At 43.9% G+C, this 17713-nt stretch overlaps 1 protein-coding gene across 2 annotated transcripts in view; it reads left to right on the forward strand.

Annotated features, from left to right (window-relative positions):
* Nucleotides 1–3735: 3735 nt before the first annotated feature.
* The window catches only part of Mrps35 (mitochondrial ribosomal protein S35), a 28876-nt gene continuing 14898 nt past the window's right edge, over nt 3736–17713 (forward strand). The window contains exons 1-5 of one of the 2 annotated variants that reach the window (XM_021165166.2): nt 3736–3885; nt 7112–7149; nt 9152–9319; nt 11382–11442; nt 17378–17517. In XM_021165166.2, the coding sequence (XP_021020825.1) occupies nt 3780–3885; nt 7112–7149; nt 9152–9319; nt 11382–11442; nt 17378–17517 (513 nt within the window). In that variant the 5' untranslated portion in view covers nt 3736–3779. Of the gene's footprint in view, nt 3886–3972; nt 4267–7111; nt 7150–9151; nt 9320–11381; nt 11443–17377; nt 17518–17713 lie in introns of those variants that run through there. The other variant, XM_021165167.2, reaches the window with a different exon arrangement.

A 17713-nucleotide genomic window follows, 5' to 3' on the forward strand; every position in this document is an offset into this window, starting at 1 on the left:
CCCAGGGATGGTCCCACCCACAAGGGGCCTTTCCCCCTTGATCACTAATTGAGAAAATGCCTTACAGTTGGATCTCATGGAGGCATTTCCTCAACTGGAGCTCCTTTCTCTGTGATAACTCCAGCTGTGTCAAGTTGACACAAAAATAGCCAGTACAGAGACTGTGTAAATTTGGTTTTGTCATGGAATATGTTGGTTTCTCTGTCTGTGGTAATTGAAAGTTTTGCTGGGTATATAGTAGCCTGGGCTAGCATTTCTGTTCTCCTAGGGTCTGTATGACATCTGCCCAGGATCTCCTAGCTTTCATAGTCTCTGGCAAGAAGTCTGGTGTAATTCTGATAGGTCTGTCTTTATATGTTCGTTGACCTTTTTCCCTTACTGCTTTTAATATTCTTTCTTTGTTTAGTGCATTCGGTGTTTTGATTATTATGTGATGGGAGTAATTTCTTTTCTGGTCATCTATTTGGAGTTCTGAAGGCTTCTCCTATGTTCATGGACATCTCTTTCTTTAGGTTAGGGAAGTTTTCTTCTATAATTTTGTTGGAGATATTGACTGGCCCTTTAAGTTGGGAACCTTCACTCTCTTCTATACCTATCATCGTTAGGTTTGATCTTCTCATTGTGTCCTGGATTTCCTGGATTTTTTTGGGTTAGGAGCTTTTTGCATTTTTCATTTTCTTTGACTGTTGTGTCAATGTTTTCTATGGTATCTTCTGCTCCTGAGATTCTCACTTCTATCTCTTGTATTCGGTTGGTGATGCTTGCATCTATGACTCCTGGTGTCTTCTAACTCCAGGGTTGTCTCCCTTTGTGATTTGTTTTTATTTCCATTTTTAGATATTGGATGGTTTTGTTCATTTTCTTCACCTGTTTGTGTTTTCCTGCAATTCTTTAAGGGATTTGTGTGTGTGTGTTTTTCCTCTTTAAGGGCTTTTAGCTGTTTACCTGTGTTCTCTTGTATTTCTTTAAGGGAGTTGTTTATGTCCTTCTTAAAGTCCTCTATCATCATCATGAGTAGTGATTTTAGATATGAATCTTGCTCTTCTGGTGTAATGGTGTATCCAGAACTTGCTATGGTGGGAGAATTGAGTTCTGATGATGCCAAGTAAACTTGGTTTCTGTTGCTTATGTTCTTGTGCTTGCCTCACGCTATCTGATTATCACTATTGCTACCTGCCCTCCTTATATCTGACTCGAGTCTGTCCTTGCTATGATCCTGGTTGTGTCAGAACTCCTCAGAGTTCAGCTGTCTCTGTGATCCTGTGATTCTGTGATCCTGAGATCCTGGGCATGTCAGAGTTCTTGGGAGTCAAGCTGCCTCTGGGACCCTGAGATCTTGGTGTGACCAAGCTCCTGGGATCCTGGGATCCTGGGCGTGTTAGAGCACCTGAGAGTGGAGTTACTTCTGGGTGTTGTGGGACTGGCTGTGGATTTAGCACCCAAGGTCTGCTCAGGGCACCTCTGATCCTTTGATCCAGAGCTTATTAGAGCGTCTGGGAGTGGAGCTTCCTCTGGGTGTTGTAGGACTGGCTGCAGAGTTTGTGTCCAAGGTCTGTTTAGGGCACTGACTCAGACCGGAAAAAACCTATGTCACTGGTCGGGCAGAGTTCCTGGGTGCCTGGGTCCCACTGGTCTCAGTTACATCCAGTGTTGGGGCAGATGTTGTATCCTCCTCACTTCTGATCCTATGATCCTGGGCTTATTTATTTATTTTTCCTTTTTTAGGACAATCACTGGGTGACTTGTAACTCACTACATAGACCAGGCTGGCCTCCAACACACAGAAAAACACCTGCCTATGCCTTTTGAGTTAAAGGCGAGTTTTACCATACCCAGTGGAGAACCTTTTTTTTTTTTTCTTCTTTTAAAGGTTATTTATTTATTTATTTATTATGTATGATTATTTTGCCTTCATGTATGTCCTTGCACCTCATGCATGCCTGGTACCTGTGGAAGCCAGAAGAGGGCATTGTAGCTGAAATTACAGATGATTGTGAAGCACCATATGGATGCTGGGAATTGAACTAGGGTCCTCTAGAAGAGCAGTTACTGCTTTTAAGTGTTGTGCCACCTCTCCAGTCTTCCCTCCCCAACACATATGCACATTCTTAACTCCATCTCATGATGTAACCCATGCTGTTCTGGTGACTGAAGTGGCTGCATGCTCTCTCCCTGCATGGAGATTGGTACTTTATCTGGAAACAGATGAGCTTTGTTCACATGCTTTTTAAAAAGAACTTAGTTTTTATTGAAAATTATCCGTCATATTAACCTAAGCTTCAAATTAGTAAATGACCATTAAAAAAAGAAGGCTTAAAGTTTTTAAATTGTTCTACCCAGAATTACCTATGTAATCTGTAGAGATAAATGAAAACTGAAAATGTGGAGTCCCCTTGCAGAATTTACTAAGAACGTAAGCCACCAGTGGATGATTGTACTTCCAAGGCCTTTCCAGCTGAAAAATTACAGTTTAGAAACTTCTGCTGGCAAACTAATACATGCTTTATACTGTAAACCATCTTTGCCTACTGATAGTTTATAAAGGAGTTACTTGTAAAGATGATTTTTAATCTGTGTGTGTGAGCCATAGGACTGTGCACGTGACTGCAGGTGCTCATGGAAGCCAGAGCCTATGAAGCAAGAGCTACTTAAAGTTATGAGCCTTTCTGCATTGGTCTAAGGAATCCAGTTCTGGTCCACCGCAAAAACAATACATGAGAAGACAAGGTCAAAATTTAAACCCGAACAATCTAGTTCAAAAGGCCATTTGAACAAACAAACAAACAAACAAACAAAGTGGTAGGGGTGCAGCCACACTGTCATTGTGTTGTCCCCTCATCCCCCAAGGCCTTTGCCTCTGGTGCTTGTTACTTTCTCTGTTGGATGGCAGTCATTTAAGAAGTATAAAGGCAGCCAGGCGTGGTGGTGCACTCCTTTAATCCCAGCACTCGGGAGGCAGAGGCAGGCAGATTTCTGAGTTCGAGGCCAGGCTGGTCTACAAAGTGAGTTCCAGGACAGCCAGGGCTACACAGAGAAACCCTGTCTCGGAAAAAACAAAACAAAACAAAACAAAAAGACTATAAAGGCTGCTAAAATGTTAAAGCCTTACCACTGGAGTTTAACCCTCAGAACCTAGGTGGTGATGGGAGAGAACCAAAGAACTAATTCCCTTAAACTGTTCTCTTACTGGTGCACACACACACACACACAGAGTAATTAAAAGCTAGGTAGTGAGCTACATTCCAGCAATTGGGAGACTGGAGAAGCATGATTGTAAAAAAAAAAAAAAAAAAAAAAAAGAGAGAGAGAAAAAGGGTAGAAGGAGGAGAAAGGAAGAAAATGGAACAAAGAAAAAAAATGGACTGAAGAGGTGGTGCATTGATTAAGCAGGGACTACTCTTCCAAGGGACTAAGGTTCGGTTTCCAGCATCCACGAGGAAGCCCATTACTTCCCTAACTCCATGTCTGCTGCTGGCGCAGTGGCACATGGTGTGCTGATATGCAGGAAAACACCAATATACATAAAATATACAAATAAAAGGGAAAGGAGAAAAACTTCGTAGAACAGCCATTAAAACAAACAAACAAACAAACAAATCAGGCCAGTAGACGTAGACTGTGAGACTTGTAGGTCAGAATCCCCATCATTCCACACCAGCCAACCAAGAGCCACAGTTCCGCTATCCCTTTGCCCAGTGCACTTCCGTTCCCAGGTTACACACTTCCGGTCCCGCCTCCTCCTGGCGGTGCTTGTCCGCTCCGGCTCGCCGTCCTTTATCATGGCGGCCGCTGCGCTGCAGCTGAGGCAGACCCTGTGCCCGGGAGCGCACGGCCTGCGCACCTTCTCCTCGGTCGCCAGGCCCGCGGCTCCGAGAGCCGGCCCGCGTGAGTGTGGGTGCGCCGCCGCGGGCTGGGAGGGATAAGGGAGGCCGTGCGCTCCGTGACCTTCCTGTGTTTCTCTGGAGGTCGTCGCGCATTTCCACGAGTGCGTTCGCTGAGCCCGGCCCACCGCAGGGTTTCGGGGCGCACTGTGGTGTGAGAGTCGGTGCAAGCGTGGGGCTGGAGGGAATGCAGCGACGGGAGCCGCGTGCAAGAGTGGGCAGCAGGAAAGGGCCTGCCGGGAGCGGGCACCTGCCGACCAGGGCCTTCCCCGCCGCCTCTCCTGCAGGGCATGCTTCTTCCTTCCGCGCTCGCTCTCCTGCAGACCTGATCACAGCACGTCGTGCCTTTCCACTCCCTTGTTGAAAATCCACAGATGGTTTCCGGGTAAATTATAGATTACTTAATACATCATAGTGGCTCCTCATAGTCCTAAGATGTGTCTATCCCCAAGTTTTCGCTCTTTTATTCTCTTAAGTGTGTTAGGCAGAGTTGCAGAGGCTGGCAGTCTATCAAAGTTTTGAAGTAGCGCGTAAACACAGGTAAACGGTAACAATAAAACTTATCACGAAGAAAAAGAAAGCACAGTATTGAAAACGATATGCTGTTGAAGAAGTGGCTATAAGGTAGGATGGAATAGTGAGGAGAAACCTCCCAGAGGAAAAGATGTTTGAGCAGTCACGACGATTTGAGATAAGAGCGCTGTTCTTCTCAAAGAGGTTAGACATGATCAAGGAAAAGAAAGGGACACCCGGGCCAGAGCTGTTCAAGTAAAGGGTCGAGTGGCAATCCAAGATGTCAGAGAAGTGGGCTGAGCTTTAAGGATTTGGGTGTTTGGTTTTGCTTTGAGCTTGGATTTTGTTAGAACTCGAGGATCACACTAGAATAGAGAAGTGACATGGTTTCTACTTGTGAAGGATCGATCACTGGCATCTGTGTGGTGACTCACTTCAGCAGGGTAAGACTGCAAGACCTATTTGGAGGCTGTTGGTATTCCAAGCAAGATGATGGTAACAGTGCAGAAGGTGGTTTGGCTTATAGGATGTAGTTTGAGGATGAAGCCAAATAGGATTTACTGATGGATTTGATGTGGACCTTGAAGATAAATCCTTGCCTGAGCCGTTGGAGGAGTGTTAGTGCCGTTTACAGGGATTAGAAACCCTTTGCTAAGCCTGTCTTGTGGATGCACATTAAATATGGTGACCCTTTTCAGTTGTCTGTCCTTTTTTCAATATCAGCCATACTGATTCTGAGTTCGTTTACCTGTTTCTATTTTCTGTGCTCTCTCTAATCTCTAAGGTCAGATAAGAGGGATATTTGGCGATGTGAACTAAATGCAGCTGTGGCCAGGTGTTTGGCACTGTAGGAATAAGCATCTCAGTAACAAGTGTCTCCTTGTGCTGTGAAGACTGAGTCTGATGTTGCGGGCATTCCTGGTCTGCATCACTCAAGATGGGATGATGCTCATTTCTCTGTAGATTCAGCCCCAAAGTGAATAGTACCATAAAAAGCCTATAGATTGTCCCACCATGGCAGAGACTAAGACTTCCTTTAGCAGAGTTTCTGCTTCCTGAAATATACTTGCATATCTCTTCTTTACCTTTCGGCCAAGGGCATCTCTTCAGTATTTTGGAATATTCAGACTTCCATCATTGAAAGAGGAATTCCTTTTAGAAATTCAAGCAAACAAACTCCACGAGCCCCAAGTTCACTGCACGACCAGGAACTGTGCCCAGTCAAAGCTGAGGTACAAAGTATCTGGGGTTTCTAGAATTCTCCCATCACCCACTAGGGCTGCCTCTCTTCTCACACTCTAGAGTTCATTATGAAATCCCTACTTTAACCCGATTTGAGGTTTTCTTAATGAAAACATCCTACAAGGTATAGATTGTCAACAACAAGACAAAATGTATAATCAGCATCATAGTCTAGCTGACAGGCAAGTACTGCCTTGAAAGTCTGTTTTTCTAAAACCCACAGAATGAAATGTTACTAAATTGTAAAAGTATGGACCCCCTTCATGAATCTGCCTGTCTTCGGTATGCAGGACCATTCATTGCAGCAATAGAAAACCTAACCAGGACAGGTAATAAACTGAAAAGGGATTCCCTAGGAGACTTGATTCTCATAGTTAGGAAGGTGGAGACATCTCATGACAGACCACCTGCAGGCTAGCAGCACAGGTGTCAGCCACGGGGCCAGGCCATCTGCAGGCTATATACTGCAGCAACAATACCGAGAGCAAAAGCTGTGTTGTACTCATTACTGTGTTCCTGGTTTGTGATGAATAGTAGCCCTCGATTTTTGAAAGAATGAGCATTGTGGGATGAATAGAAATATGTCAGATGAAGAAACAGAGTAGGGACAGGGAAGGAGAGACAGGATCATGGGAAATGTGTTCCAGGCAGAGAACAGAGTTTAGCGATGGAGACGGGGCTGGGGACATGGCCTGGTACTGAAAGCCCCTTGCAGCTGTGGAGCTCTTAAAAGTAAGGCTGGAGGCAGTGGACCAAAACATGAGGAATCTTGCATGCTATGCTGCAGTCACCTTATCTTGTCCTTTGATTTTTTTGACTAAAAGTGGCCTCTAAAAAAGACAATAATACTTTTATTTGTCATAGTGAGTGAGGCTAAATAAGTGATGAGGAGTAGTCTAGGATAGTCTATGGAGAAGTACTTAGTGAGTGTTGCTGTTTCTATAGCAAAGCATTTGTTTACCTATGGTAAAAACTTTTGGTATATGAAGACTCGAACCACTTCTACAGAGTCCTGTGACTTAAATGTTCTGTTCATGAGTTTTGTTATTGATCATTTTTGTCATTGGACGGACATTTCAAATCAGCTGTCTTTAAAGATTCAGAATACTTTCACGGGTATTATGTCAGAACATGAACTTACTATACTATAAAGCCTAGAATTCGTGAAAATATTTTCTTAGCTGGGTATGGATGTTGCACGCCTGTAATTGCACTTGGGAGACTGAGGCAGAAGGATTGCAGCAAGTTAAGAACCAGCCTGGGCTACTGTGCAAGACTCTGAAGGAAGGATGTATTTCTTTAGATGATGAGTTTACTGTATCGTAATTGCCATGGAGTTTCTTTATCCCCATTATTCACAACTTGGAGACAGCAGGTTATTGTTCCATTTTCATGTTACTAAATATCATAAGTTGTGTTAGAACTGTAAGCCAGTGATTTTGAACAATGGTTCATTATAAATTCTTGTCTTTTAGGTATGGTATCCAGAAGTGAAAAGCCGATGAGGAGAAAGGTACACGAATTTGTTTATTCTGCTCTATTCGAATGATTTCTAAAGCCCTGAGGTGAAGTGGAGGGTGCCCTAGAGGAGGCTTCACAAGGCCTCTGGGCAGCTCCCAGACCTTGCTAGGAGTTAGCCTTCAAATCATCAGCTCCAGGAAGTAGACTTACATAGACACACCAGAAAGCAGGTGCACACAGAACACAGACTGTTTGATGACGCTTTCAGTGGTCAGCGTTAATCTCCTCTGGGCATTGTTTTTCTCCTCTGGGTATTGTTAGGAGTTCAGGTCAGTTGATGAGCAAGGAGTCCAAGGCCCAGGCAGTGGTCACCTAGGGCAGTAATTTTCAGAGGAATAGTTCTCACTTTGGGACATGTACCACCCTGATGTTACAATTTAGATGGCATGACTAAATTTTGCCAGCCTAACCCCCACTTTTACAAAGTATTTACTTTTATTTACTAATGTGTATTTGTGTATGTGTAAGTTTATGTGTACCAGTCGGGTGCCTGTGCAGACCAGAAGAGGACATCAGACTCCCGGAACTGCAGTTACAAGTGGATCTGATGTGGGTGATAGGGACAGAACTTGGGTCCTTTGCAAGAACAGTAAATGCTCTCAACCACTGAGCCATGCTTACCCTAAATCCTACCTTCTGAATGGGGCCATCCCCTTCTATCTAACACTTTAAAATACTCATGTGTGTTAATTTGATTGGCTAGGCTGTCAAGTCATTTATCTCTGGGCCTAGGAGAGAGGTTATGCATTTTAAAACCTGTTTAACCTTCATTAATTTATCTCAAATGCTTGCTCTTTATTTTTTAAAAATTTTAAATTACATGTAATTATGTGAGAGTGTGTGTTGTGTATGTGAATGTGTGTGCATGTGTGCACGCTATGGCATATGTGTGGAGGTCAGAGGACAACTTTGAGGAGTCAGTGCTCTCTACTGTGTGGGTCTCAGGAGGGAACTCAGGTTGTCAGGCTTGCTGGCGCACATCTTTACTTGCTGAGCTGTCTCACAGACCTGTAAGTGTTTACACTGTCGTATCTTCCTTATTCCCAAGTTCCTTCCCACTACCCCAGACCTACTGCCATGGCTTCCTCCCCCTTTTGAGGTAGGGACTCCTATAGCCCATGATGGCCTCAAACTTGCTTTGTAAGATGTATGTATGACCTAGAACTTTTAAAACCATGTTTCAAGATTTATTTATTTTTATTTTATCTATATGAGTGTTTTGCCTGGATGTGTGTATGTGCACTATGTATGTGCCTAGTATCCAGGGAAACTATAAGAGGGCATCAGGTTGCCTGAAATTGGAGTTACAGACTGTTGTGAGCCACCATGTGGGTGCTGGGAACTGAACCTAAGTTCTCTTTTAGAGCAGCAAGTGCTCTTAACTGTTGAGCCATTTCTCCAGCCCCTGACTTAGAACTTCTGACCACTTCTCAGGAGCTGGCATTATAGGTGTGCACCACCATATCTAGTTGCTGGGATCTAATCCGGGCCTTTGTGCGTGCTAAGCAGCACCCTACCTACCAACTGAGCCAAGTCCCCAGCCCTGTTTCCAAGTTCTTAATACTTTCTCGTGTTTGATTTACATCATGGGTGTAAGTTTAAAACTTCATAAATTAATCCTTGTAAAGGAACTGTGGCTTTAAAGGAGATCTTGTCATCATTTGAAGCAGCTGTGCAGATATTTATTTGAGTTAGTGTTTATTACTCGAACAACAGATTTGTTGGAAATGGGCGTATTTTACTCACTACTGTTTGTTGTGTGGGGGCACACGTGTGCATGGTGTGTGGAGGTTGGTTCTTTTCACCCGGTATGGATTCCCAGGGTCAAATTCAGATCACCAGGTATGCACAGCAAGGGCCTTTCTCAGTTCCTCAGGCTTTGAAATATGGTTTTGTATAGGGTAGCTCAACTTTTATGTATTTTAATTACAGATTTTGTCGTAATATTAAAGAATGTTTATATTGAAAGATTTTAAGTATGTCATGCTTCTTAGGCACTACCTCCTAGGACGGAGAAGATGGATACTGATCAGGACTGGCCCAGTGTTTACCCCACTGCCGCACCGTTTAAACCCTCAGCTGTTCCTCTACCTGTTCGAATGGGATACCCAGTAAAGAAGGGTGTGCCCATGGCGAAGGAAGGGAATCTAGAGCTTTTAAAGGTAAGTGGTGGGATCAGGGCGCAGCCAGCTCCTCGGGTGCTTAACCCTGACCCACCCCACCCGTTGTGTGAAGCATCCAGTAGAGAGCCGCACATTATGTTGTAGATCTCTATTTCAGGTAATGATAGACTTTGTTCATGGTAAAGAGGACTTAGAGTCATAGGCATTTAATAAAGATTGGTCAATCCTGTGGCTTCTCGTGGCCTTTTCTATTGTAACGTTCAAGTGTAACTAAGGAGCAGAAAATAAACTGACTCTGAAAATCAGGACGTGCAGGTTCCACACAGACCCATTGAGACGGTCATGCCCACAGTGGCCTTGAACTCAGTATCTCTCTTCTGCTTCTGCTTCCCTCTCCCAGCTGCCAGAATTATAAAACTTTGCTAAAAGAAAGGAGCAGAACAGGGTGAGGGGTGTCCTACACAGTGGGGTGAGTGTGGCTTGCCAGGGAGAGCATTTCCAGAGACAAGAAAGCAAACACTGAAGAAACAGGACTTCAGATGAGGAGACCTCAGTATAAAGCCATCTGTCCCCGAGGTGGTGGCACTGAGCATGCTCACAGCCTCAGCAACATCAGCAATTATTTTTCCCTTTTGTGATCCCAAGCCTTACATTTTTATGTTTCAAAATAAAAGAATAACAGCAAAAAAAGCCACCCATCCCATAATGCCAGTGTGTTGTTCCTCTTTTTCACTGGATTTTAAGTAAATATTTTCTGATCAATATTCAAAATTCATGGCATAGTTTTTAGAGTAGCTTTCTGCTTTTTAATTTTTCTTTCCAAATGAGTTTAAGATAAATTGCTTTTTTCTTGCTGAACATTGTTATATAAAGTATGCTGGTAGGGCCTGGAGCGATGGATCAGCCGTTAGGAGCACTGGCTGCTTGCTCTTCCTGAGGACCTGAGTTTGATGCCCAGCACCCACATGGTGGCTCATGACCATCTGTAACTCCAGTCCCAAGGGATTCAAAGCCTACTTCTGACTTATTCCTCCAGCACCAGGCATGCACAGTACAAATATATACATGCAGGCCAAACATTTGTATACATAAAAAAGAAAATAATTAAAAAAAAAAGAGCACTTAAATAATTTTTAAAACTATGCTGGCAACAGTTTCTTATTGAACAAATCAAATCTTTGACCTTTCCTAAATTTTGCTTGCCTTTGTGCTACACCGTTTCAGTGTATTCCTTACTTTATTAAACTGGTTAAGAGCTGGAGTGGTGGGACGTTCTTGCAACACCAGCACTTGGGAGGCTGAGGCAGAAGGATCAGGTGTTCATAACAAGTTCCAGGCTATCCTGGACTACAGGAGACCGTTTCTCAAAAAATAAATTAATTAATAAATAGAATCAATAATTTAGTCAAGATTTGCTGGCTTCGTCCATTCAGTTTATAAAGTGCTTAATTACGTGCAAAGTAAAAATAATATACCAGGTTTCTTGGAGAATTGTGTGACTGACAGATTGCTGCCTTTAATGCTCTCAGAACTATTATTATTACTATTATTTTCATCTTTGAGACTGTATTGCTGTGTGGCCCCAGATGACCTTGTCGTTATGATCATTCTGCATCAGCATCCCTGAATGCTGGAATTGCAAGTGTGAGCTAACGCAGGCTGCACGCCTTCAGTTTCACACTGCAGCTGTACCTGAATGCTGTGGGTGCACGGCATAAAGAGTGTTATGAAAGGGTTGGTTCTTTAACATGGTTGTTCTTACAAGACAACGCGCTGTCGGACTCCAGCGTGTCCATGCTGGATCTGCTTCTGGTCCTGATGCCTGTGCTTAGATCCGATGCTATAGAAGAGCTTTTATGTAGATGACTCATTGGGCCTGTGGTTTGGTTTATAGGACTATGATCCTTTTCATGTGTTTCTGGCATAGCTGGCATGGTGATGGGTGCCTGGAGTCCCAGCCGCTCAGGAGGCTGAAGCAGGAAGGCCACATGAGCTTATGAGTTTAAAATTACCCAGGAAACATAGTGAGACTCTAGGTGGTAGGGATTAGGGGAAGAGAAATTTGGCTGTAATTTATCCTTTTAAAACATCTCTGTTTTAGATCCCAAATTTTCTGCATTTGACTCCTGTGGCAATTAAAAGGCACTGTGCAGCGCTGAAAGGTACGTTTTCTTCTGGGAACATTCAGCAAAGGGTCTCAGGCCTAAGGAGATACATCATGTTCTAAGTCTCTGTCTCTTTTTACGTTAATTTTGGCTTGTTCATAGGGTCTTGCTCTTATTTGCTAGGTAGCCCAGGTTGGCCTGGATATTGCCCAAGCTAACCCAAAATTCATAGTACTCCTAACTCAGCCTGTCAAATGCTAGGGCTCCAGGAGGGCACTGCTTTCCTGCCTCTCTCCATTAAACAAAGCTTTGTTCATTGTTCAAGATGTTAAGTGTATAAGCAATTTATGTTTGTTAATATTATCATGGTCTTGTGTGTGCATGTTTTTACCTGCATGTATATTTGTGCACCATATGCATGCAAGGAGGACAGAAAAGGGTCTCAGATCTCCTGGAGCTGGAGCTAGAGATGGTTGTCAGCCACCACTGGGTACCGGGAGTCAAACCTAGGTCCTTCCCTCTGAGAGAACAACCAGTCAACCAGTGCTCTTAACTGCAAAGCCACTATCTCTCAGCCTTTTACAAATATTTTTTTTCCTGAATACTATAAGGTCATAAAAATAAATAGATTGAAACAGAGGCGTAGTTATGCACCCTGTTATCCTTGCTCTCAATAGGATGAGCTGAGTGGGTGGACAGTTTGAAGCTAGCCTGGACTATCTGACTATCAAAAAACCAAACTAACAAGCAAGACCAACCCCCCCCCCAAAAACAACAACAACAACAAAAAAAAAACCCAAAAAACCAAAGCCACATATATTTTAAATCACCAGATGATAGACTCTGTTACCCTAGTTCCATTTTACATTTAGGAAATAAACATTGTCATGAATATTTAATGGATGTGCAATAGCAGAAGCAAATGACCACTATTATTGTAAGAGTGTGAGGCTCAGGGTGACCTGAGTTTGGTGCTGTTATGTTTATATTGTGCTCTTTCCCCTGGAATGGGCTAACACGTTTATAGAAGCTGCCAAATGACTCTAAGAAGCCACTGTGAATCTTTCCTAAAATACTGTTCTGCAGGTCAAGTACATTCATCTATCCAAAAACTGACTTGCTACATTGTATCACATTGTTGGTCATGCTGTATTTTGTTCATTCTGTAAAGTGGCTGAGTTCAAATATGAAGGTATATCATTTAAAAGCACATAATTTGCTTATCTTTGAACATTTTATACATGCATGCAATATATGTTTGTCATATTCACCCTAATCCCACCATGATACACCTTCCAGCCCCAAGTTTGTGACCTATTTATTTATTAGATGATCTGCTGAGTTCGTTTTGTTCTGTCCATATATTCATGGGTATGGGGGTCACCCACACACTATAGCATGATTCCCCAAGAAGACACCGGCTATCAATAGTTCCTCAGCTAGGGGTGGCGACTTAGCCCCTCCCCATTCCACATGACTAGTGTGATCTTGTGTGGGCAGCCACAGCAATTGAGAGTTGTGAGCACAACAGTTCTTTCGTGTCCAGTGGACAGTTTCAGTCTGCTTTTCCCTGACCTTGGCTTTTACAGCATCTCCACCCCATCTTCTATGATGGTCAATAATCCTTTGGGTGGGGTGGAGTGGGACTGCGCATGTCCCATTTATAGCTGAGCATCCCACAGACAGACACTTTAGCCAGTTGTGAATTTGACTTAACCACTGTCTCCTGCACAGTGCTGCTTTGATGTAGTCCTAGAGCTTCCCTAGTTTATAGGTATAGAGATATGGATGCGGAGGGCAGTTTCATATCGTGTCCTTTAGCCAGATGATAGCAGTTCACCCCACGTCCTGTGAGGTCCCCACTTGGGAGTTCTTGACCAGGTTTAAGAATGGATATGTGTTTCCTCCTGTGGAACAGGTCTGAAATCCAATCAGAAAGTAGTCACCTACACAATGCCTGTTGCCACATCATTTGTTACCGTAACTTGTGGCTTATAGTTGGGCGAGACTGTTGATGATTTTTGCCCCAACAGCCTGGGTAGCAACTTCTGGAACTGTGCTAACTACCCAGTGGGGAGGAAGCTTTCCTGTCAGTACCCATGTGGCTTCTTTGTGTCCCGTGATCACATTGTCTTCAGCAATTGCATCTTAACTTTCAAGTTCTGATGGTTAACCAAGAGTAGTGGCAACTGCTGCCCTGTTTTAGAGGTCTCCAGACACCCGACAGCTCTGGCCGGTGTCCCACAGACACCAAGACTTGACAGGCCACCAAGCCATGATTCTTGCTTGTAGGCAGGGTGAGGACTTGTTGAATTAGAGAAAGCACTTGTGTAGACTGGAGAGAACACTGCAGTTTTGTCAATAGATTCAAATGAGTGAGGCTCAGACTTAACTGTGCAGGCAGATGCTAGATAGCAGTGTGGTCAGTGGGGCCAGCAACAGGCTGCTATACAGCAAAGAGCTATCCTGGAGTTGGTTTATTTATTTATTTTTAATTGTTTTGAGACGGGTCTTGTTGTGTGACCCAGGTTGATCTGAAACTTGCTGTGTAGAACAAACTGGCCTCTACCGTGCAGCATTCAGTCTTTTGGCCTCCAGAGTGTTGGGATTACAGGTTTGACCTGGTTGATTGTTTTAGAACATTGACAAAAAGTGATTGTGTGTGTGTGTGTGTCTCTAATCAGATAGTAGAAACCTCCTGCCCCTTCATCCCTGCCTCTCACCCCAGAACGCTCTTTTGATCATCACTTAGTTCCTGTACTCACTTCCAGAGCACTGAGTATGTACTTAGAGCTTGTGCTTTGTATGCCGTGTATGCTTATGAATAAATACAGAAGTGATTGCAGGAGCTCGGCCCCACTGCTGCCAGCTGACTCGGAGCAGTGCCTGTTGCTCCCTGGGCAGCAGTGAACCTGTCATCCACCTGTATTACGGCTTCTCCTTCCCATGTGATTAGCAGTACTTTTTCCTCACTGTAATAGAGCACCAACTGAAATGCTTATGGGAGGGTTGGTTTGTGCTCATAATCTGAGACAATATAGTCTGTCATGGCAGGGAAGGCATAGCTTTGGCTCCTAGATGACACAGCCAGAGTGTAAACTGGCTGAGTGTCTCAACAGACAACCCTACACCAATTTCCTCCAGCTAGGCCCCACCTCCCAGAGGTTCGACAGCCTCCCAGAGCCGTGTCACCAGCTTACACAGTGAACCCAGTGGAAGTATGTCACTCCCAATATCATCAATGGTGCAAAGACACGTTTTCATGTGGTTGTGTGTGTGTGTATAACTATGCTTATATTCTGATTCATTTTGATCTCATTTGTACCAAGTCATATATATATATATATATATAGATAAACATCTCTGATATTTCCTAGTTTGAAGTTGCAGCTATCAGGGATTCTGTAGTTGAGTTAGTACCTTCAGACAGCATCTCTAATGCTGTATCCTAATTACCCTGCTAAAGTATTCTGTAAAGTGTTCTGTAAAGTGTTCTGTAAAGTGTTCTGTAAAGTATTCTGTTGGTGTTCAGAGTACTTGACCTGACTTTTTAGGAAAAGAATGAAATGAACTGTTCCAGATTGGAGCTGTAATGGTCAGATTGAATTCCTTTTTTTTTTTTTTTGGTCTTGTAAAAGCCAGTTAACAAATGCATTTCTATACACCATGGTAAATTTCAGTTTTTACCTCTTTAATTTAAAATTTTTTTTAAATTGCATTTTATTTATTCTGTGTGCGTGTGTATGTGCTAGGGCAGGTGCTTGCTGTGGGGTGTGTGTGTGTGTGTGTGTGTGTGTGTGTGTGTGCATGTGCTAGGGCAGGTGCTTGCTGTGGTGTGCATGTGGAGGTCAGGGATAACTTATAGGCCAGCTCTCTCCTTTCAGCATGTAGCTCCCTGGGATCAAGCTCAAGCAGCCAGCCTTGGCAGCCAGCGTCTTTCTTCACTCACTGAGCCATGTTGCTGACCCCAGTTTTCCTTTCTAAACATTGTCTTTTAAATGTGCTTATACTCATCAACGGATAGTACTGGTCAGGGAGTCCTCTAGTTCCTACTTCAGAATGAAGGCGTTTGCACAGCACATCCAGGAGCACAGCAGTGTTTCTTTCTTACAGAGCATAAGTGAGCGTTTGCCTGTTTCCTTAATTACGCTTCTGCCAGTCCTGGCTTGGGATTGTATCTTCCAGAAGACTCACGGGTTTTCAGCATTTCTTCTCAAACTTTTTTCAAAGTAGGTCACTTCAGATTTTATATCTAACTTGCAAATGGAAAATGTGAAATTCAGGAAAGTTCAGTAATTTACCAAAGCTTGGGTAATCAGTGGAGAAGTTAAATAGAAGCCAGGGTTCTTCAGAGTCTGCCCACTGCTACGCCTGTCAGATGAGGAGACGCTAACGGGGTCTATTATGTGCTTTCCAGTTGGCTGCACTTTTTAGACACATAATTTAGGTAATTTAACGTAAAAACTGTAATTATCATCTGGTGATTGAAATGACTTATTTGCAGTTTAAAAGGGAAAAATTACACCGTGCAAAAGCAGAAGCCCTTGTACTTCTGCAGACTGGTCTGAGTGTTTAGCGGCTGTGCCTGTGTCGGAGCAGTGTGCTGCTGGAGTCCATGACAAATGGCGACTGGCCCTGCCCTGCTGTCCTCTGTTCTCAGGCCACAATGTTCTCCATTTCAGTGATGCCTCCCTGACTTCTCTCAAAACAGGCTTTAGGGGTTGGTTGTTATTTTGTTTGAGACAGGGTCTTGTAGGGCAGCTCTGGCTGGCTGGCACTTTCTATGTAGCCCAGGGTGACCTTGAATTCATGGCCCCTGCGGCCTCCACACAAGTCAGTGATGTCAGAGAATCTTTATAAATCGTGACATCTTATTGACCCTGATCAAGCCTAAAGAAAGATAAGCAAAGTACTACCCATTGGGGAATTGTTAACTTGGAGAAAAGTCACAAGGGAAGGACCTCTCAATGTCCCCTAGGCTATCTGTCTGAAGTGATGGCAGCCTCTCTCGGCAGCGTGCCTTATAGGAGGAAGCCTGGGTCTCTGAGGTCCAACGTTATAACTGGAGGAACTGATAGCTTGTGCTTGTTCTTAGAGTGAGGCTCTTTAGGAAATGAGAAGAGACCACCGCAAGAGAGACCTTCATTCTCGCCTCAAATCCCTTTCCATCCTGACCTTGTGGGGTAAGGCAGTGTGAAATCACATCCCAGTAACTGGGAAGCCGGCAGTTCCCCCATCAACAAATGGAAGCTGAGTTTATGCCTCGGCTTGGGGGTGAGAGAGCCCTGTCCACCTGTCCACAAGTGCTTGGGAAATTGTTGTGGTCTAGTCTCAGGCCCAGACCTACCTTCTTTCTGGGCTCTCGTGCTTGAAGATGAGGACAATATGTTTTCCATTGCCCCACTGGCTCATTGGGGTTATACGGGAGAGCGGGAGCTAGTGTTAGGTCCCACTTACGATGATGACCGTCAGTTTCTGGAAGACTGTTGACAGGACTTGAGCTCCTTCAGGGATTTGAGTTCCTTTCAGCCGATCTTGTGTAGTGATATTGATCTGGGAATGAATCAGCATTACTTTTTGCTCTTTACAAGCAGTAAACTCTGGGCACCGAGCTATGAGCCTTTTGTTGGGAAGGGGGAGTTAAAACAGCTATTTACAGAGCCAGACATGTCCATCAAGACAGTGTGTTTAATTTTAGTGCTGGGGACTGGGCCATGGCTGGTAAGCTCCCCTAGCTCTACCCCAGTCCCCATCATCTCTTTTCTCCTCCCTCTAAACTTAACCTTCTCGGGTCATTTCTTTAATCAAACTTTATGACTAGGATGGACACAGAGGAATGGGTGAGGAGTAGCAACATGGGTGTTAATGCAGAGGGGAGCCTGTGCCCACACCTCGGTGACTCCAGAGTGCTTGGGTAATTACCCTGTCTGCTAGCCATGTTACAGTGGGAATCACTTACAAAGCTGTAAGTGAGATAACTTTGTGTTCTCAGATTTCTGCACTGAGTGGCCAGCTGCACTCGACAGTGATGAGAAATGTGAGGAGCATTTTCCAGTTGAGATTGATACAGCGGATTATGTGTCATCGGGACCATCTATTCGAAACCCCAGAGCTCGAGCAGTAACGTTAAGGGTAAGAGCTGTTTAAACACTGAGTCCGTAGGTACAGTTTAAGTGCATTTGTGTGCAATTATAAAAGTACAGTTTTACTGCTTGAGCAGCCTCCTGTAGTTAATAGGAATATCATCATATTCTATGTGCTCGCAATTGACTATTTAATAGGAATAAGCATCTCGAATGATTATTAAACACTCGTTAGTTTTGTTCTG

The sequence above is a fragment of the Mus caroli genome, chromosome 6, assembly GCF_900094665.2.
Source record: "Mus caroli chromosome 6, CAROLI_EIJ_v1.1, whole genome shotgun sequence".
Lineage (NCBI taxonomy): Eukaryota > Metazoa > Chordata > Mammalia > Rodentia > Muridae > Mus > Mus caroli.